The sequence below is a fragment of the Erinaceus europaeus genome, chromosome 3, assembly GCF_950295315.1.
Source record: "Erinaceus europaeus chromosome 3, mEriEur2.1, whole genome shotgun sequence".
In the NCBI taxonomy this organism is placed as follows: domain Eukaryota; kingdom Metazoa; phylum Chordata; class Mammalia; order Eulipotyphla; family Erinaceidae; genus Erinaceus; species Erinaceus europaeus.
Window position 1 is genome coordinate 68,564,054 of NC_080164.1, and position 19,708 is coordinate 68,583,761.

General features: G+C 38.3%; 1 protein-coding gene across 30 annotated transcripts in view; it reads right to left on the reverse strand.

Annotated features, from left to right (window-relative positions):
* The window catches only part of MAP4K4 (mitogen-activated protein kinase kinase kinase kinase 4), a 196,765-nt gene that overhangs the window by 28,907 nt on the left and 148,150 nt on the right, over window positions 1-19,708 (reverse strand). For 5 of the 30 annotated variants that reach the window (XM_060187405.1, XM_060187403.1, XM_060187397.1 and 2 more), the window contains exons 13-20: window positions 12,302-12,463; window positions 8,942-9,028; window positions 8,096-8,317; window positions 6,827-6,988; window positions 4,206-4,439; window positions 3,183-3,289; window positions 1,563-1,714; window positions 693-790 (exon numbers count right to left, since the gene is read on the reverse strand). In XM_060187405.1, the coding sequence (XP_060043388.1) occupies window positions 693-790; window positions 1,563-1,714; window positions 3,183-3,289; window positions 4,206-4,439; window positions 6,827-6,988; window positions 8,096-8,317; window positions 8,942-9,028; window positions 12,302-12,463 (1,224 nt within the window). The remainder of the gene's footprint in view (window positions 1-692; window positions 791-1,562; window positions 1,715-3,182; window positions 3,290-4,205; window positions 4,440-6,826; window positions 6,989-8,095; window positions 8,318-8,941; window positions 9,029-12,301; window positions 12,464-19,708) is intronic. The other 25 variants (XM_060187426.1, XM_060187415.1, XM_060187408.1 and 22 more) reach the window with 8 other exon arrangements.

Below are 19,708 nucleotides of genomic sequence, written 5' to 3' on the forward strand. Positions count from 1 at the left end.
TATTAATAATAATAAATGTAATGGAATGTTTTCTGTGTTAAAGATGAAGCAGATGCTTAGGAATTTTAGTGTTAAAACCAAATAAAAGGGCAAACTGAGGATAAAAAAAGCTAAGTTTAAAAGGCAGTAGGACTGCTGCTCTCTAAGGAGTGCTTCAGGAACAAGGCTTACCACTTCTCCCTGCAGGCCAGTGGCAATTTCAATGAGTCAGATAAATCACCAATAATGAAGAATGCACAGCACAGGGAAACATAGGAGAAAGAAGGGAAGAGAGGAAGCATACAAATCAATTCAAGCAAGACATCAAACTTCTGACAAGATTTCACAGTGCATAGCTTCATGGCCAACTAATGATAAGAGAATTAAGGAAGATGATAAGAAGCAGTCACAACTGCCACTCCAGACACGAAAAAGGCATAATTTAAGCAACATGCAATTTTAAGAAGGTAATTATAATGTTTCTCTGAAATCAAGATAAAAAGGTTTTCTTTGTGAATTTCTATAATGGCTGAATCTGGGGGAGGGGGCTGTACAACATGGCACACAAATGTGTTAGAACTTATGTCATTCTTACAATTTCTCAACTCTGTGAGCAGTCTCTACAGAAAAGACTGCCAGTCTCTCAATTACCTATTTTAATTAGCTATCATTCAAGCTTAAAATAAACAGAAGTGATTTTGAGCAATTCTTACAGCAGGCTTAAGAGGTCTAAAAACTTCCTTTTTATCTTCAGGCTTTTTCACTGCATTTTCAAGACGCTGAGATGGAGAGCCTTCAGATTTAGATGATGCTATAGTTCAAGAGACAAGAGAAGCCAATGTATATTAAGATACAGATGTGTATCACAAAGCTGGGCTAACTGGCTTTTTGCTTCTCTTCCCGCCACCCATCTGCTTGTGCATTCGCGCCAGGTCTCCACTTGCAGGTCCTACATCCTAAGACACTGGAGACCTAGCAGAGTTCAGCACCCTTTCACCTATCCTCAGAACCCTCCATCATAACAGTCTAACAAACACATATTCACAATGCTTCATTATGCTATGCCAATAATAGAGTAGAGGAAATTCACTAACCTAATATTATGAGTAAGTTAAATCAAAATGCTGACCTCAATTTAATCCCTACATTCTATACACAAAGAAGTGGGTTCAAATCTTAACTTGGGCATTTAGTAATCATCTTGGATGAGTTACTTAATCTTATTAAATTGCACTGAATCTGCAAAATGGAGACACTAGATACATATATATCATAGGGCACTTATCAGGGCTGTATTCAACTATATAATATATGCTAGTGATATAACAGCCATGGTATTGTACAGATTAAGTGAGATGATCCAGGTACAGTGTTCATGGTGCTAACTTTAAGCCTTCAAAAGTTAACTCTTTATTGTTAAAATTGTGGTGGCTAATGGTACTACTAGCAACCTATTAGAAGACAGTGATTTGTGATAAACTGCTGTTTTAAAGTCAGTTTTTTGGTTTTTTTTTTTACATGACGATTTTCAGTGTACTAATCACAGCCCAGTATCATCAACAGAAAAAGTAAAGGCACTCTACATCTCACTCTGAAGCGCTCCCCAGAGCCACTTTGAGACCCAGGGTGGGACCCGGGCTGAGATCCTGAGTTGCTGGACCCAGAGGAGCTGCCACTGCCAGGCCTGGGCACCAGTTTCTCCACTCTCTCCCACAGCAATCTGGGCTCAATATTGCTGTTGGAAATAAAAAGGAAAGACCAGTCAGTTCTCTATCCCAATATACAGTATCAAATTATATAAACACAGTTATGGGTATGTACATCAATGTCTTTGACGTGGAAATAAAAGAAAAGCAATCAAAAATAACATCTGACATTAAATTCTGATCTCATTCATGGATTATTGAACAAATATTTTAACAAACCAAAAATGGTCAATGATAGATAATCCTATCGTTCACAGACCTACAATCTTCATCATGTGAGAAGAAATGTTACTGCTCAATTTGTGACACTAGCTGTCACAGCTCCAGATTCAACTATTATTTAAAAAGAAATTCCACTTAAATAATCTCACCCAGAGCTTTTCTATCCCCAGGTTGCTGTTTTCATCCCCCGACCACTACTCTTATAACACTTACAAAAAAACGATTCCCTCTATGAGCTGTGCTAGAAATATGACAGAGAGCACGGGCTGTGACATATCCCTGCATGAAGACAACACTGGTATGACAAGATGGAAGCTGACACACCAACTCAATCAAGGAGAATCAAAACAGTCCACCCAGGTCACTGACAAATTGACAAAAGTGGTCTACAATGTCTGGGGTAACATCCATCCTACTACCTTAAGTTATACAGAGGCTCTGTGCAGAAGACTAACTTTAAGGACTTAGTTAAGATCCAGGTTAAAACCATTCAATATGTAATGGTCTTTTCTTTTTATAGAAAATGGTTTTGCTAAGATGATAAAAAATATTTTCTCTCTCAGCTATCTGATATGGGAATCACTAGCTATCTGTCACTACTGAGCAGCTAAAATGCAGTTAGCATAGCTAAGAAAATTTCAATGAATCTTAATTAACATTGAAGTAATCTCTTGCAGCTAGTGGACAGGACAGCTCAAAAACACATTATTTCATTGATTCTTAAATATTTTTATTTATTTATTATTATTGGATAGATGAAAATTGAGAGAGGAGGGAGAGATAAAAGAAAAGAGACAGAGAGATACCTGTACCCTTGCCTTACCACTCATGAAGCATTCCCCCTGCAGGTGGGGACAAGGGGCTTGAACCCCAGTCCTTGAACACTGTAATGTGTGCGCTTGGCCAGGTGCACCACCACATGGCTTACTGTAGACTATAGTTCAGTTGTTGACTTTCTTTAATAATCTATGATACCACTACCGCTCCCCAAGCCTTATGGGTATCCCCTGAGGAAGTACCCTCAAATCATTTTCTTAGAACCTCTCCCACTTTCCTGTTGTTCCCTTTACTGGCTCTAATCAAAGCAACAAGTAGTTTTCATTTTTAAATTATGCTCTCTAGTAGGCCAAAGTTCCCCTTGTTAGTGGATATCTAAGAGCATTTCTTTAGTCTCTTACAGCTACTATACTGGAGTATTTCCCTGAAGATAGGTGGCAGAGAACCGTAGAGGTCTGCATAGTAAAACTGGTCCTTAATGCCCACTCTTTTTTTTACCTGGTGGAGTTTCTTTGACCTGCTTGGCTACTTTGCTGGCCACTGCCCTGCAGTGGGGAATCCCGACGGGATAGAACAGGGGACCGAGATGTTGTTCTCACAGGAACCTTTGGATAGAAAAATAACAGCAATTGGATTATTGAAAATATGCAGAGTAAATATATTTCTTTACCAAAATACACAAAGCAGTCCTAATTCTATTAGCCTTACTCTTACTGACCTGCACCCACCCAGATCTTCTTCTACTCTCCACTAATAAAAGTAAAAAGTTTAGTGAAAAGGCACCAGAGGAGCCAGGGAAAAAAAGAAGAAGAAAATAAAAAGGGGCAAGGACCCGCTTCTGCGCTTCTTTACTTTGTGGCAGGGCGTGTAAAGCATTGTGCTGAGATAATGTGAGATTCAGGAAAATAAGCTCAGAGAAACCAAGCAATGATCCACAGGAAACAAAGAGTGGCAGGAAGCAAGAAAATTATTTAGAGGAAGCAAATTCCAAGTGAAGAAAAGGAAACTAAAATGTGCTTTTTTTGGTTTAATTTCATTATTAGATTGCTAAAACCAAAAATTTCTCTAGTTAAAAATAAAAAATCATTCTTTAACATTTCATAGTAAATGTTTTCTCTTTATGAGACCTCTTCTGAAAATACCAATAGGCCTATAATATCCACATTGTATATGGACATATTCAAGGTAAACTGGTAATGGTGCAAAGTAACTGGAAGCTTCTGAATAAACCTGTAAGACAACTAAAATGAAAGCTAACTCTATTTCTTTAAGAAGCATATTCTTTATAGAATTAGTCTTAAATTACTATGCTGGCTTGAAGTATAGAGTTAACAACAATAATAATTGGCATTGGTTATAAAAGTATAGTTGCCTAACTATGCAACATTTTACCTTCAGTAAAGACATTCCTTTGAAATATCACTGCCCCATAATTTTGGTGAAGTCACCGAACCCTTAATTTAAATAATTTTAAATAACAAAAAGGAAAAAGAAGCACATATCTGTCTTTCTGCTTCTTACCCTTGGAGGCACCTCGTCACTGTCTGATCTAGACCAAGCCTTTTGAGTGGGGTCAGGTACCTCCGACTTAGAGTCAGAACTTTGACTTAGCACCTCACTGCGGGAAGGTGGACATGGGTCCTGAGATCGAAGATGTTGGTGTGCAAATTTGGGAGGAGAAGGGTCACTGAAGGAATGGGATCTCGAGACAGGGGAAACATTGTTCTTGAGAGATGCCAGGTGGGACCATTGTACCTTACAAGAAAACAAAACAAAAAACATTCAATGCGTTCTGCATAAAATGCTTTTCTGGTCAATACCAAATCCAAAGCAGGAACTAGGGGAATGCAAATTGGGCACAGTACAGTATTAGATGAGCAGAGCACTAAAACAGCCGTACTTCTAAGGGAAGAAGCAATCCAGGGAACACAATATGTAGAAAAGAACAAATGTACATTTATAAGGAAAGCTCTTTAAATATCAAGATAAATGTTACAGAGAGCAGTAAACATGAAGGTTAACAGAAAATTACTAAGAAATGAGCTGTATGACCTGCTTTCTTAAAAGGAGAGGCAATGTGCTATAAGCCATCCAGGTCAAAGCAGAGAGACCAAGACAGAGGGGGAAAAAAATCATAAGACAATGCCATACATGCAATTCTGTCTCTCCATCCTCACATTACCTGGTAGTATACAACTTTAGAACAAGTTAGAAGAAAAGAGCACAATTAATGACAGAACACAAACCCCTAATAGGCTATAATACTGTAACCTAAACAAATATACCAACATTTTGCCTTCTTTCTCCCAAATCTTAAAATGTTCAAGACTTGGTACTTTTGTAGGTCATACTAGACATAAAAAATTACAATTTTCTAAGAGACATTCAGTTCTATAATTCCCTCAAGTGACTGCTGTTTTACTATTTCCTCTACTTGGCAACTACTAACTGATTTTTATCTGGTTGTTTTTCAACTGAGGAAACACTCCCTGAAATATTTTCTCTATACTATTTATTTTTTTTTAAAAAATAACTGTTCAATATTAAAAACTCCCTAATTCTAAGACATTTAATAAAAGCTAGGACTATCAAGTCACAATTGATTCAGTCTTTCCAAATCCAAGATTCAGGTGATTTTTTTTAAATTAATTTTAAAGGTTTTTAAAGGTTTTCAAAGGTGTGTGTTAAAGCCCAAAGAATAAAGGGAGACTGCCTCTAGGTACTAACTCTAGGTTAAATTAGTCATCATTATAAATCAATATATAGTCTACATAATTCAAGGACTCTGCTTTCCCAGTGACTAAGTAGGTAAAGATTCTCTATTTAACCTTTCAGAACAAAAACTTGAACTCAAGAGTCATGAAATATATCCTACTAGTTCTCATTTTCTGCTTTGCTCTGCTTGTTTACTTTTCACTCCTCATTCTTGCAGTGTTGCCAACTGATTTGTGAGCCAACTCTTCTATGAATCAAGATGCTGGTCTTACACAAATACTATCCCCCCCCACCCAGCCCTCGCCCTCTCTCAGTGTTCTCCACACATTCTTTGCTCTTGCCTGTTTCTGTTTGAAAAGAAATGTTTTCCAGGTCAAGATTATTTCTTATATATCATGTTCAAATCATTTGAATTTGTTTTGCAGAAAATCACAATTACTTCTATCACAAGAAAACAAATGTTTGCCCACAACACATGTGAACACAGTTCCAAGCACACTCAGGCTTAAGAATGTGTTTGTTCCCAAAACTGAATTACACAGAAACAAGGACAGACGATGTCTAAAAGTCATTTTTTTCCCCAAGCAAGAAGAGTAGGAAACAGTGTGATAAGGACTCCTAAAATCTAACATGGCTATTTGCTGTTACTTTCTCTTTGCAGAGCCCAGAGATTCTACCCCCCCTAAATAAGGTGACTACTGTGTTTACCACAAGAAAGGCAAAGACATTATCCTGATCTACTTCAGAAGAATCTACAGTTCTTTTTTTTTTTTTGTCTCCAGGGTTATCACTGGGGCTCGGTGCCTGCACTACAAATCCACTGGTCCTGGAGGCTATTTTTCCCTTTTGTTGCCCTTATTATTGTTGTTGTTGTTCTTGTTGTCGTTGTTGGATAGGACAGAGAGAAATGGAGAGAGGAGGGGAAGACAGAGAGGGTGAGAGAAAGACAGACACCTGTAGACCTGCTTCACCACCTATGAAGCAACCTCCCTGCAGGTGGGGAGCCAGGGGCTTGAACCAATTTCCTTACACTGGTTCTTGCGCTTAGCACCATGTGTGTTTAACATGCTGCGCCACCACCCAGCCCCCCACAGCTAACACTCTTAAGAATCAGATTAAAGGTCTCCTTCTACCTCCTGAAAATACATGTGCATTAAAAAAAAAAAAAAAGCTACATAAAATATCAAGGCAGTTACTCATGGAACAAATCACTGAATCTAGGCATGTTTAATAAAAATTTTTAAAAGCTTTAAAATAAAGGGTACTTCTTTTTCCTATCAACACAGGGCATGTCCATCCTTAGCTAATTTAAAACCTGTCCTGCTAATATCTACTTTCTAAATAGTTAACAACCAATTATGACTATTATAAACAGATAACACCAAGTTATCTTCAGTAAGTCTCCTCAACACACAGGCTGTCACTACCTGTGGCTCAGCTGGTCTTTGCAGGGCAGGATGCACAGATTCGGAGTTGCCATTGGAAAAAGACTCTGATCTGGAAGGCACTGATGGCTCCAATACTCTGCCTGTCTGCTTAGACTGGGCTTCAGGGGAGCTGTGGTTAGTTTTCCTAAATCTATCTTCCACCTGCATCAGAGAATTAGAAGACATAACTCAGTGTTAGTAGGGGAGGATGGGAGACACTGAAAAAGCCTGAAAGTGGGATGGTTCTAAAAATAAACTTTCTTTAACTATGAGAAGAGAAAGGAATACCATAAAAAGGAAGGAGGCATATAAAGCTGGACAAAACTGCTACAAAATATAGAAACAGTTATGAAGATAAAAACCAATAGAGATAGCCTTTAAATTCTTCTACTGGCAATAATTTTAAGATGATTTCTGATGTGTATGGTGAAAAGCTAGGGGGGAAGAAATTCAAGTAAAACAACAGATTCAGAGGTCATTATCAGGAGTTCAAAATATACTTCACTCCAAAGTTGAAGGCTTATTCCAGAATAAGCAGAATACTTGTTACTAGAATCTACTTGGAGGACCACACATGGTAGAAGGATGCCACCTATGGGCCACAGTTCAGCATGTTCTACAAGCTGATCAGCTCTCCTTCTTCTTCCTAACACTCAATAGTTACTTCTTCCTACAACCTTACTAAGAAGACTGGGTTCAAATGCACTCATTTAGCAACACAACACAATCACTTGCAAAACAATTAATCATAAACTTCCTCAGGCTGGGTTTTTTTCCTTCCCCACCAGGATTAACATTGAGGGCCAAAGCCTTTTTGAAGAATCTGCCACTCTCAGTGGCCATATTTTTTCCTTCCTTCCTTCCTTCCTTCCTTCCTTCCTTCCTTCCTTCCTTCCTTCCTTCCTTCCTTCCTTCCTTCCTTCCTTCCCCCCTCCCTCCCTCCCTTCCTAGAAACAGGTAGAAATCGAGAGGAAGAGGGTAGGAAGGGTAGGTACCTGAAGCACTGATCCACTGTTCATGAAGTTCCCCTACCCTGCAGGGGGAAACTAAAGGGCTGTGCCCAGGTCCTTGCCCACGGTAATATGCGTGCTCTATAGGGGGCACCAGCCCCATCTTCGGATTTGCCAGGACACTCTTGAGTGCTAGAAATTCAGCTGGTTTCTATGGCCCCATCTATCCTTAAAATTACATGGTTCTTGAAAGTTATTGTACTTTCCAGGGAATAATCAACACAGAACAAAGATTAAAGCAATGAAGGAAAGGAGATACCTCTCGTGCTCTGTCGTTGGGCTCATAGTGGGGTTTAGGCTCAGGAGCATGATAGCTTGGCTTGCTTCTTTCCTGCTGCAGGGGCTGCTGTGGCTGCTGCTGCTGCGGGTGTGGCCTCCTGTGGTCATGCTGTAGAGACAGGAGATATGCTTGTTCTTGTTGCAACTGCCTCTGGAGCCTCTCTGCCTGCCGGTGCTCCTCCATCTCCCGCCATCGACACTCCTTGGAGAGGGAGAGGAGAACACTAAATCTATGGGACCATGGAGAGTTCACCTCTTCTCTGGGTTGTCTCAATCAATTTTTTCTTTTTTTAAAAGACAATATATATTGTCTTTTAAAAATCTTGGTTTCTAACAAAGCAAAATAACTGAGGTTTTGAATAGCATGTTACCTGTGGGAAAATTTGACAGTGTGTTGCTAACCATAATATCACTGGACAGAGTACAAGAGAATTCAATTAAATGCCTATTTTGGTGGTTTCAAAAGGATATAGTAGTTTCAAAAGATAAGAGATAATAGGCAAAAATCCTAATGTGTGTGCTTTGAACCATCAACCTACAGCATTCTAGTTTGCTCACTGAATGCCACATTTTGTTCAAAACCGTTCCTAGCTACCAAATGAGAACAGATAATAGGAAATAAAAGCCACCTCACAGTGTGCCCAAAGCATATGACAGAGGATAGCTCCACTGGCGCCTATTAGCCCACAGCTCTAACTACTGGGTTGTCAGAAAAGTCATGATGTAGTTTAACAAAAAGGTCTAGTAATCACTACAGTGATGCCCAATGCAGAGGAAGGGTAAGTGAGCTCTGACACTACAGAACAAGACAGACACGGGGCGTTACCAGTAACATGGCCTGCTCCTGGAGCAGCTGCTGTTGAAGGATTTCCAAGTGCCGCTGCTCCTCTTCTAGCTGTCGCCTGATATACTCCTGTCACACAGAAATCACCCAGCAATCAATTTATCCAAAAGGAAAGCATTCGAACCACTTGGGTGGAGCACCAAGAACTGTATTTGCCCCAATTATTTTTAGTGGCAATTCACTTAGCAACATATATATATATATATATATGTATATACATATATATATATATGTGTGTGTGTATATATATATATATGTATATACATATATATATATATATATATATATAATTATTGCTAAGGATTTTCATTGAAATCTAAAGAGTCAGTAAATGATGTGTATTCCAATGATATACTTGAAGGGATATAAAGTTTTTTTCCATTGTTGTTAGAACACAGTTGCCATATATAAATGTAGAGTTTTCAAGGACCATGATATTATGGGTGGCAGACACAAGAGAAACCAAAAGTTTAACTGTACAGGGAACTAGAAGGTTCTCATTAATAAATGTTTAGTTATTACTGACAACAAGCACTCACATGTTCAATATTAAGATGTTCAAACCCAAGCATGTTCAACATTAAAACAAATGATTTGTATTTACTCGTGATGATAAAGAAAATATCTGGATTGAAAAATGGGCTAAAAAAAAGTCAAAGTCTGAAAATAACAGACTCAGTTAATTTCTCACAATGAACAGTGTGTGTGTGTGTGTGTGTGTGTGTGTGTGTGTGTGTGTGTGTGATATATAAGTGTGTGTGTAAGATAGATTAAGAGAAAGAAGGAGAAGGAAAGGGGAAAAGAAGAAAGGGTAGGGTGACTTGCACAAATAAAAAGAGAATAATAAATCTCAGTAAACAAAATGGTGAAAGTAAACACAACCAAAATATGTAAAAGTAAAATTCCAACTGGAGTTAAGAGTCTGTGCATAGTATATAATGAGCTGGGAAGTAAAGGGACTTAATCTATGATCGCTAGCAAGTCCTCAGCCTCTCATTTTCTCAGTCTTGTCATTTGATAAATGACTAGTCCGGAAAATCCTCTTCCAAATTTCAAACTACTATATGAGACTCGGAAATTAGATATGAAATAACTTGGAACGGTATGAAGATCTTGCAAATAAAAGAAAATTTCCTTCCGCTTTAATAAGAGGAAAGGAAAGGAGTAGAGTAAGTGATATAAGAGGAATTTATTCTAAAATTCAGATAATTTCTAACCTTCTTTCCTTTCATACAACACAAACTCAGATTTTTATGGTGATTATTGCTAACAACTAATTTTTACCTTGGTATATACCTTAAAATAAAAATAGCCATACATCTGGACTAAATGCATGTTTCAGTTCATCAGTCTGGTAAAGAGGTAAATCATGACATATGGATTACTTTAGAGACCTTTATCTGATAAAATAGATTTAGTTTAGGAAAACTCCACCTACTGGAAAGATTATTTACAAAACCAATGGCAAAGGCATTCTGCTTCCTACCTGAGAGCCAAGTCCCATTTTTATTTTTTAATCTGACCCTCTAGGACACATATTTTGCCAAAAGCTACAACAGAATGATGTGAAGATTCCTTAGGACCAAGTAAGGAAGGAATCTGATTCAATTTATCTCCTCTTTGAGTAAGGAACAAATAAACCCTTTGTTTTCTGTCAGGGAAAAAGAGAAACCTCAAATCCTATCCAAAGGAGAATGGTCCTACATTCATTCAATGCACAAAGAATCCAATTACACATGACACAACTAGAGATGGCATAATTCCTATAGGTGCTAACATTTAGTAACAGAATAAGGAAAACAGAAAAAAAAATTGATGGTTTTTAAAGAGGTGGAGAATACATTTATATACAAAGGCTGATTATAGAACATGAAATATTATGCATTACTCCTATTTATGCCTTCCTCTCATCATATTGTGAAAATTTCCCCTAGGTGATTCTATTTTTAAGAGCTTATATACTTGTTTCCTCCTTTTTGCAGCCCAAAGGTCAATGTCGGAATATCAAAACACACACACACATCACAGTTAACAGTGATGATAAGTTAACAAGACAAAAAAATTTCACCTAAACTCCAAGGAAAAAACTGATGATTATGCAGACCTAAATCTCATAAGACCTGAAATCTATTAGTGTTAAGGACAGCAGCTGAATAACCAGCTCTGGAAGTTAACATTGTTTATAAAATCTTAAATGAAAAGTTCAAGTATTATTTATATTGGTCTCTATTCATGGTCTTTTTTTTTCTTTTTGATTTAAAACTCATAACAAAGAGTAATCAATTCAAAGACATGATAAGCAAAGAGACTGGTGATGGAATTCACACAGACAACAAAAAAAGTACATTTTTGTTTGTATTGGTTCAGACACAATGCTACCACTATTCTTGAAACATAGTCCTTTTTTTTTTTTGCCAAATAAAACAATGTCATTACATTATCTAATGTTATACATGTATGTACAGAACAGTGGCATTCAATATTCATGTTATTAGATTATTTCATTCATTATAGTCAAAGTATTTCTCATAACTTATTTTTAAACATTTTATTTTTTATCTCAATGAGAAAGATACAGAGGGAGAGAGAGTACTCAGCTCTGGCTTATGGCTATCGTGGTGCTGGAGACTGGACCTGAGGCCTTTGTTGCTTCAGCCATGAAAATCTTTTACATGATTGTTATGCTAAGTTTCTAGCCCCATAATTTCTTAGTTTGTTCAACTTTATTTGAAAAAAAAAAATTATCATTCAGATATCTGGTGCTTGAAGCTTTAAGTCCAACGTGAGGAGGAATATGAAAGAGCTCTCACCAATGATACACTTTGGAGACCACTTTGATTTCAAGAAGTTTTGAAAGTATAATTATTATTAATACAACTTATTTAAGAGACTCACAATGTTGATGTATATTCTTTTTTTATTTTATTTTATTTATTTATTCCCTTTTGTTGCCCTTGTTGTTTTATTGTTGTAGTTATTGTTGTTGTCGTCGTTGTTGGATAGGACAGAGAGAAACGGAGAGAGGAGGGGAAGACAGAGAGGGGGGAGAGAAAGATAGACACCTGCAGACCTGCTTCACCGCCTGTGAAGCGACTCCCCTGCAGGTGGGGAGCCGGGGTTCGAACCGGGATCCTTATGCCGGTCCTTGTGCTTTGCGCCACCTGCGCTTAACCCGCTGCGCTACAGCCCGACTCCCTGATGTATATTCTTATTGTTGTTTAGTCCTATATATGTTTTGTGTGCACACATATGTGTACTACTTATATCTTTTTGTTCCCACCCCCAATTCCACAAAGGAGAAAACCTCACAAAGTCACGAATGGAACATTGTTGTAAACTGACCTGTTCTCTTTCCACTCGTCTCTTTTCTTCTTCAGCCCGTCGCCTCTCTTCTTCTTCTTTCCGTCTCCTCTCTAATTCCTCTAAACGGCGCTTCTCTTCTTGTTCTCTCCTTCGCTGTTCCCGCTCCTGCTGCCTTCTAGCTTCACGTTCTCTCCTTTGTTGCTACAGAAGTAAAGATACAGTCAGCATATCCACTCTTTCATTACTGGTCATTTATTTCCATACTATCCTTGATTCCTCATAAATTTTGGTCAAACATGTTGGGCTTCTGTAAGTCCTTAAATGGTTTGGTTAATTCTGATATCAATTATTCACTGTACCACAGCAATAGGAGATGGGCAATACTTTATTTTTTTCCTCCAGGGTTATTGCTGGGCTCGGTGCCTGCACCATGAATCCACTGCTCCTGGAGTCCATTTTTTCCCCCTTTTGTTGCCCTTGTTGTTGTAGCCTCATTGTGGTTATTATTATTACCACTGTTGATGTTGTTCGTTGTTGGATAGGACAGAGAGAAATGGAGAGAGGAGGGGAAGACGGGGGGGTGGGGAGAGAAAGATAGACACCTGCAGACCTGCTCCACCGCCTGTGAAGCGACTCCCCTGCAGGTGGGGAGCCCGGCCCGGGGCTCGAACCGGGATCCTTACACCGGTCCTTGTGCTTTGCGCCACGTTCACTTAACCCACTGCGCTACTGCCCGACCCCCAGTACTTTATTTTTGAGTACTACTAACAGATTTACCTAGAACCACCTAGAACCGTAGGTAGGTAGGTAGGTAGGTAGGTAGGTAGGTAGGTAGGTAGGTAGGTAGGTAGGTAAGGAAGGAGAGAAGGGAAGGGAAAAGGTAGGGAGGGGAGGGAGGCAAGGCAAAGGAAGAGAAAGAAATGGGGGGGGCACGTCTGGAGGACCAGCAACCAAGACAGTTGTCACCAGGAAGCTTATGTTTTTTTGTTTTTGTTTTTTTAATACCATCACTGAAAGAGAAAAAAAGAGGATGCCAGGCACTGTTTCTCTTATCTGAGAAGAAAAAGGAAATACACCTGGAAGTAGTAGTAGATATAGAGGTGACTGAGAAAGGAAGCAAAAGTAGGATTGTTGGGAAAATACATATATACATTCATACATACACAGAGATAGAAGGAGGGAGAGAATAGGCGACCAAAACAATGACCTTAGGAAAACTACTGAAGTTTCCAATGGAGGGGGATGGGGACATTTAACTCTGGTGGTGGGAAGCGTACAGAATTATAACCTTATTATTTAACAATTTTGTAAATCAATATTAAATCACAAATAAAATTAAAAAATAATAAGGGCACACATTAAAGATAGAGAAATGGACAAAAGAGTAAAAGAGTAAGAAATGCCATATTACAACAAATATAAAAAATAACACTGAACTGTCTACTACAAACCACTAATCCCCCCAATATAAAAGAAAAAAAAAATAGGGAGTCCGGCTGTAGCGCAGCGGGTTAAGCACAGGTGGCGCAAAGCACAAGGACCGGCATAAGGATCCCGGTTCGAACCCCGGCTCCCCACCTGCAGGGGAGTCGCTTCACAGGCGGTGAAGCAGGTCTGCAGGTGTCTATCTTTCTCTCCCCCCTCTGTCTTCCCCTCCTCTCTCCGTTTCTCTCTGTCCTATCCAACAACGACTACAACAACAATAATAACTACAACAATAAAACAACAAGGGCAACAAAAGGGAATAAATAAAAAATAAAATATTTTTTAAAAAACTTTAAAAAAAAAAGAAAAAAATAACACTGAGCATGTTTACTTTATCTAATGTAATTTTCACTAATTTGCCCAATAACACCCAGCTAGCATCTGTAAATCATCTGTAAAGTCTTTTGCCCTATCATAAACTTTTTTCAATATGTCAAGTCAGACTTTTCCTTTATTCTTAGAACTTAACCTTGTTTTCTCCTCTACTAAGAAAAAGTCTGTTGCTCTCTGGGCATCCTACAGCCAAACAACTTGCTAGAATTTCTTCTGAACTCTCTTCTGTAAGAGTCCCATCTCATGGAGTCTTTGTCATATTTGACTATATTTAATGGGACACATTCTCACGTAACTTCTTAAGGAAGAAAGAAGACCAGATAAAGTACTTTGGGGGCTGGCCAAATAGCTCCCTTGGATAGTGTACTGCTGTGTCACATGCAAACACACAGCCCAGGTTGGTGCTCAGGCCCCAAGTGTACTGGAGGAATCTTCAGTGCTGTGCTCTTTCTCGCTCACTCTCTGCTTCTTATCAGAGGAGGAAAGGAAGGAACGAACAGAAGAAAGTAGGGAAGGAAGGGGGAGAGAAGGCAGGAAATGAGAGGGAAAGGAAGGGAAAGGAAGAAGAGAAGAGGGGGAAGGAAAGAGGAACTGGAAGGAGAGAGAAGGGATGAAGGGATGGAGGTAGGGAGAGGAGGGTATTCTGGGAGCTTTGCATGTTGTAAAATCCTCACTGTAATTATGGCTGAGGGAAATAACTACCCCCAAGTTTCAAAAGCATTGCTAGGTTATTTTCTAGTTTCTAATGATGCTCCCATGAATCTGAGACCATCATATTTCTGATACTTGGTACTAGGCCCATCACAACTCTTCTTCCTGCTCCCCACCCACCAAGATTAGGGTACTCTTTCTCTTTCAAATTCTAAAATGCTAAGCTGATGTATGTATGCACTTGGCATATGGGTCTTCCTTTCCCCATCAATTATGCTGGGTACTAAGTAAGCTTTTCAATCCAGAAAGTTTATTTCTTAGTTTTGCAAACTTCTCTGGAATTATACCTCTATATTTTGCTGTAGTAACTTCTTTCTAGATCTTCTAATCAATTAAGATTAAACCACTGAGATTGATCCTGTAAGCTTTTCTTTTGTCCTACTGTGCACAAACATACCCACCTCTTGCTGAAGTTTTCATTTTAAAAAGTATGATTTATCAAATAAAAAATATATATTATCTCAAAAAATCCCAGTTAACTTAAAGAGTAACTTCTTACTTCTGAATGTTGTTTCATAAACAATAATATTTCCCTTCACTAAGAACAACAAGATTTTTGTGTATGTTTGTATTTGTGTACAAGTATGAATGTGTGAGTGTGTGTTTCTCTGTTCCCTAGTTATCTCCAGTTCCTCCAAGTTGCTTTTCACATTTGTCTTGAAATATTTCATGTTAAATTTTCTCAGTGTATATTATCTTGGCTGTCATTCAAACAAGAGTTAAGTAAAAGGCCAACTAGCACATGGTAACTAACTGAGGAGCAAGGTGGACTGTGAGGCATCATGATCATTTCATTGGGGCCTTACATCCCTGGAGCTCCTGTTATCTCCCTTAGAGAAGTATTTACCATATTCATCAAAGTCCTCCAAATACCCTGAGTAGACACAGAGATACTAGTTCTATGGGAACTAAAGTGAGATAAGCATGCTTGCAGTCAGACTGATTGGTATTCAGATTTGCAATTTAATGTCTTTGTTCTCAATCTTTCCACATACTCAATTGTACCTGATTTCTCCATGTTCTCAGTCTTAAAGGCCAGAACAGCAATTTTTAGATGCGAACTGTGACTGAAATATATACAATATACTCCTTTCAAGTACTTTAACCTATCGCTGGAACTCAAATCAGAGAGCTCAAGCCCAAATGTCTATTTAAAAAAATGGATATAATTTTCAAAGCAATCCTTTCTCTCCAGAGATGAAAATACAGCTATAAACCAATCATTTAAGAGCTATTTACTAAGGATGATGGGAATGGAAAGATGAATGAGACACACAGCTCCTCTCCTCCAAATTGTAGAGGTAAGATTAAGTTATGTATTTTTAAAAAATCCACAAGATGGGACTGGGCAGTAGCACACCCAGTAGAGCTTACATTACAGCGCACAAGGACCAGGATTCAAATTCCTGGCCTCCAAGTGCAGAACAGGAAGCTTCACAAGCAGTGAAGCAGGGTTACTGGTGTCTCTCTCTCTCTCTCCCCCCGCAACCCCTTCCTTCTCAATTTCTCTTTGTCTCCATCTAAAATAAATAAACAAACAAGTATTTACAAAGCAGTGTGGAATATGCTACGTTTGCCATGACTAGCACACTAAAGCAAGTCCTGGCTGGGAGACTGATTCACTGATGAGACCAATGGTCAAAGCAAAGGTCAAAGCTAAGGTCAAAGCTAAGGACCATTCAGTGACCTCTTCCACATGATGCTCTAATATTTAACATTGTAAGTTGAACTAAAAGCAGGAATTTAAAATGTCTATCATAAAAAAAAACATTAGTCAGAACAGGCCCTCAAAGAAGAGGATGGTGGAATAATATTAAAGTAAGTCCATCATAAAACATCTTTACTAGTTGAATATGAAAAGAAAATGTCCAAAAGCAAAATATATACACAATCAACTATCAACCCATACTACATTTACCTATAACTATCAATCCATACTACATTTACCTATGCTTCTGACTTTTATTTACTGGATAGAGACAGCCAGAAATTAAGAAGGCAGGGGGTGACAGAGAGGGAGAGAGAGACCTGCAGCACTGCTTCACCACTCATGAAGCTTTCCCCCTGCAGGTGGGGACCGGCGGCTCGAACTTGGGTCCTTGTGCACTGTAACAAGTGCACTCAAACAGGTGCACCACCACCCGGCCCTAATGCTAGTGACTTTAACGAATGATAAACATAATATAATCCTTTGAAACATTTACAAACTGTTGTCATTATTATTTTATTAAATCATACCTTTAAAGAAATAATATCAAACAAACTGAAAAAGTGCATGATGTTGTAGTGTTTTCCAAATCTCTCAACTTATAAAGAGATTTCCTTATTAAATTTTTTCAAGTATGTCTGAGTAAATATGTACTTTTCCAACATCACTTTAGTTGTCTTTTCCCTTTGTAGTTTGATATTTAAAAGCAATACTTTCATCTCAGTTTTAAAACTGTTTCTCTAATTAGGTCACTTGTTAATAGTGAAGTCTATCTGGGTTTATTGGATTAGTAGAAATAACTTCAATAAACCAGTTCATCCTTTAGATTTTAGCTGCTTCCTAGAATTGCTGCAGTCATCTCACTATATACACATACCACCAACCTTTGAGGTTTACTTTTTATTGTCACAAGGGCTTTACAGAGGCTTTGTGCCTGCATAATTTCACCATTCCTAGGAGTGTCTGCTTCTGTTTTCCTAGATATCTGACGAAATACAGGAGGAGGGGAGACAGACAAAGAGAGATACCACACACTGCTTCACCAATCGTGAAGGTGCTCCCATGTGGTGGCTGGGGGGCTCAAGCCCGGGATCCTATACATGATAAAGTATACACTGTACTGAATGAACTATCTTCTATAACCCCTTACCTTTCAGGGTTTTTTTCTTTAAGTGCAAGTTCTGGTGAAAACTTAGTACAGAATATATTTGCTTTTTCTTAAAGATAATACTTTCCCATCTTTAGGAAACGAATGTTTGCTAGATTAAACTTTTCCATATCACTTAATTATAAATAATCAAACAACTAGACTATGATGCCAAAAAAAAAAAAAAAAACCATTGAAAAAATTATGAGGAGTTCTGAAAAATAAGACAGCAATCTTCTACAAATCAATACAGCTGATGACTTGACATCAACTAAGGCATAAGTTATAGGATACTTATATTCCAGGTACTATGACTAGAGCATGTATTAGTTTGAATTGTTTAAGTAAAAATAAAAGTAGCACTGTGTTAAGGTGGACAGCTGATGTTAGATGGTAATCAGCTGATAAATTATGTCCTTTGTGTAAATGACTGGGGGGGTATAATAAGAAATTGTTACTGTTTCTTTAAAGCGTACAGGAACATTGCTGGGTAAAGAAAATCGTGGTCTAAGATCTCTTATCCAAGAAATAAGTAACAAGGGCCAAAAGCATGGCTCATCAGCTAGGTATGTGCCTTGCCAAGTGCACAACCCAGACTTGGTTGGTTGTGAGCTCTTGGTTTCACATGGGAATGTCATGAACCCAGTGAGGTAATTTCCTTTTGTTGCTGTTGTTTTATTATTGTAGTTATTACTGTTGTTCTTATTGATGCTGTTGTTGTTGGACAGGACAGAGAGAAATGGAGAGAGGAGGGGAAGACAGAGAAGGGGAGAGAAAGACAGACACCTGCAGACCTGCTTCACCGCCTGTGAAGTGACTTCCCTGCAGGTGGGGAGCCGGGGACTCGAACCGGAATCCTTACGCCTGTCCTTGCGCTTTGTGCCACCTGCGCTTAACCCGCTGTGCTACCGCCCGACTCCCCAGTGGTGTCTTTCTTTCTCTTTCTCTTTCTACCTGGACTAAAAAAGTCAGTCCAGAAGTGGTAAAATCATGAAGCCTCAGGTCTGCAAAAGAAATGGGGGGGGGGGGTGAGGGGGAAAGGTAAAGGAGAGATTCTGAGACGGGGTGTTTATCAGCAGTACTCAATTATAGAAAGGAAGAAAAAAATATGGAAAAAGGATAAAGTTACCTGATAATGTTCTTGAGATTAGATTTAAATGGTTCACATTCACCATCTACAGCACACATATTATCACAGGCATCTCCACAAAAGGCTCAGAACATTAAGAGCATCTATTTTATTTTGAGAAAGAACAAGTTCTAATCTCAAGTGAAAGGCTCAGTGGTGATGTCTACACGGATAAGATCATTTATACATAATTTCAAAAACATGTATGGTTGTATAATGGCACCAGAAACCCGCTCAAACAAATCATCCCTAGGAGACTTCCCTGTAAGTCTTCTAAAGTCATACATCCAAACCACAGAAAAACAAATCTTACTTTTATCAATAAAGACGGTTTCCTGAGGTCAAAGTGAAAAAAGTACAGATTGTAAGGCAGGAAGCTTCAATATGTAACAGACTCAAAAACATCCAAAACACACTACCTGAGTCAACTGAACTTAAGATTACTGGATATTCATCTAAAACATCTTGTTTAATAGTTTCTTTAAACTTAAATGAAGAATGAGAAAATAAGTTAGCCAAATACGTGAATATAATGGGAATAAAGAAAAATAGTAAGTGGGAAGAATAGAGATTCAATGAAAAACAGCACAAGATCATTAAAATAATATAATGAAGTAAGTCTTTTTTCTCAAAAAAACAAAGCAAAACAAAACAAAAAAAACAATGGAAAGCTAGCCTATGAATAATGGGGGGGTGTGGGGGGGGGTGGTGACCTAAAGGCTGTTTAAGTCAAATCTGATGATATAAGTAAATGTGAAAGCAGTATTAAACTTTATGGTAGAGGGATGTAATTTTCATACAGTCTTTTAAATCTGGAAATAAGAATAAATACTATATCCAGAAAAGAAAGATAAAAGGGCCCAGAGCTGTTGAGAGGAAAGAAAAAGATGAAATACCCATGTAGACTGGCTGCAAGAGCTCAATGTTCTCCCC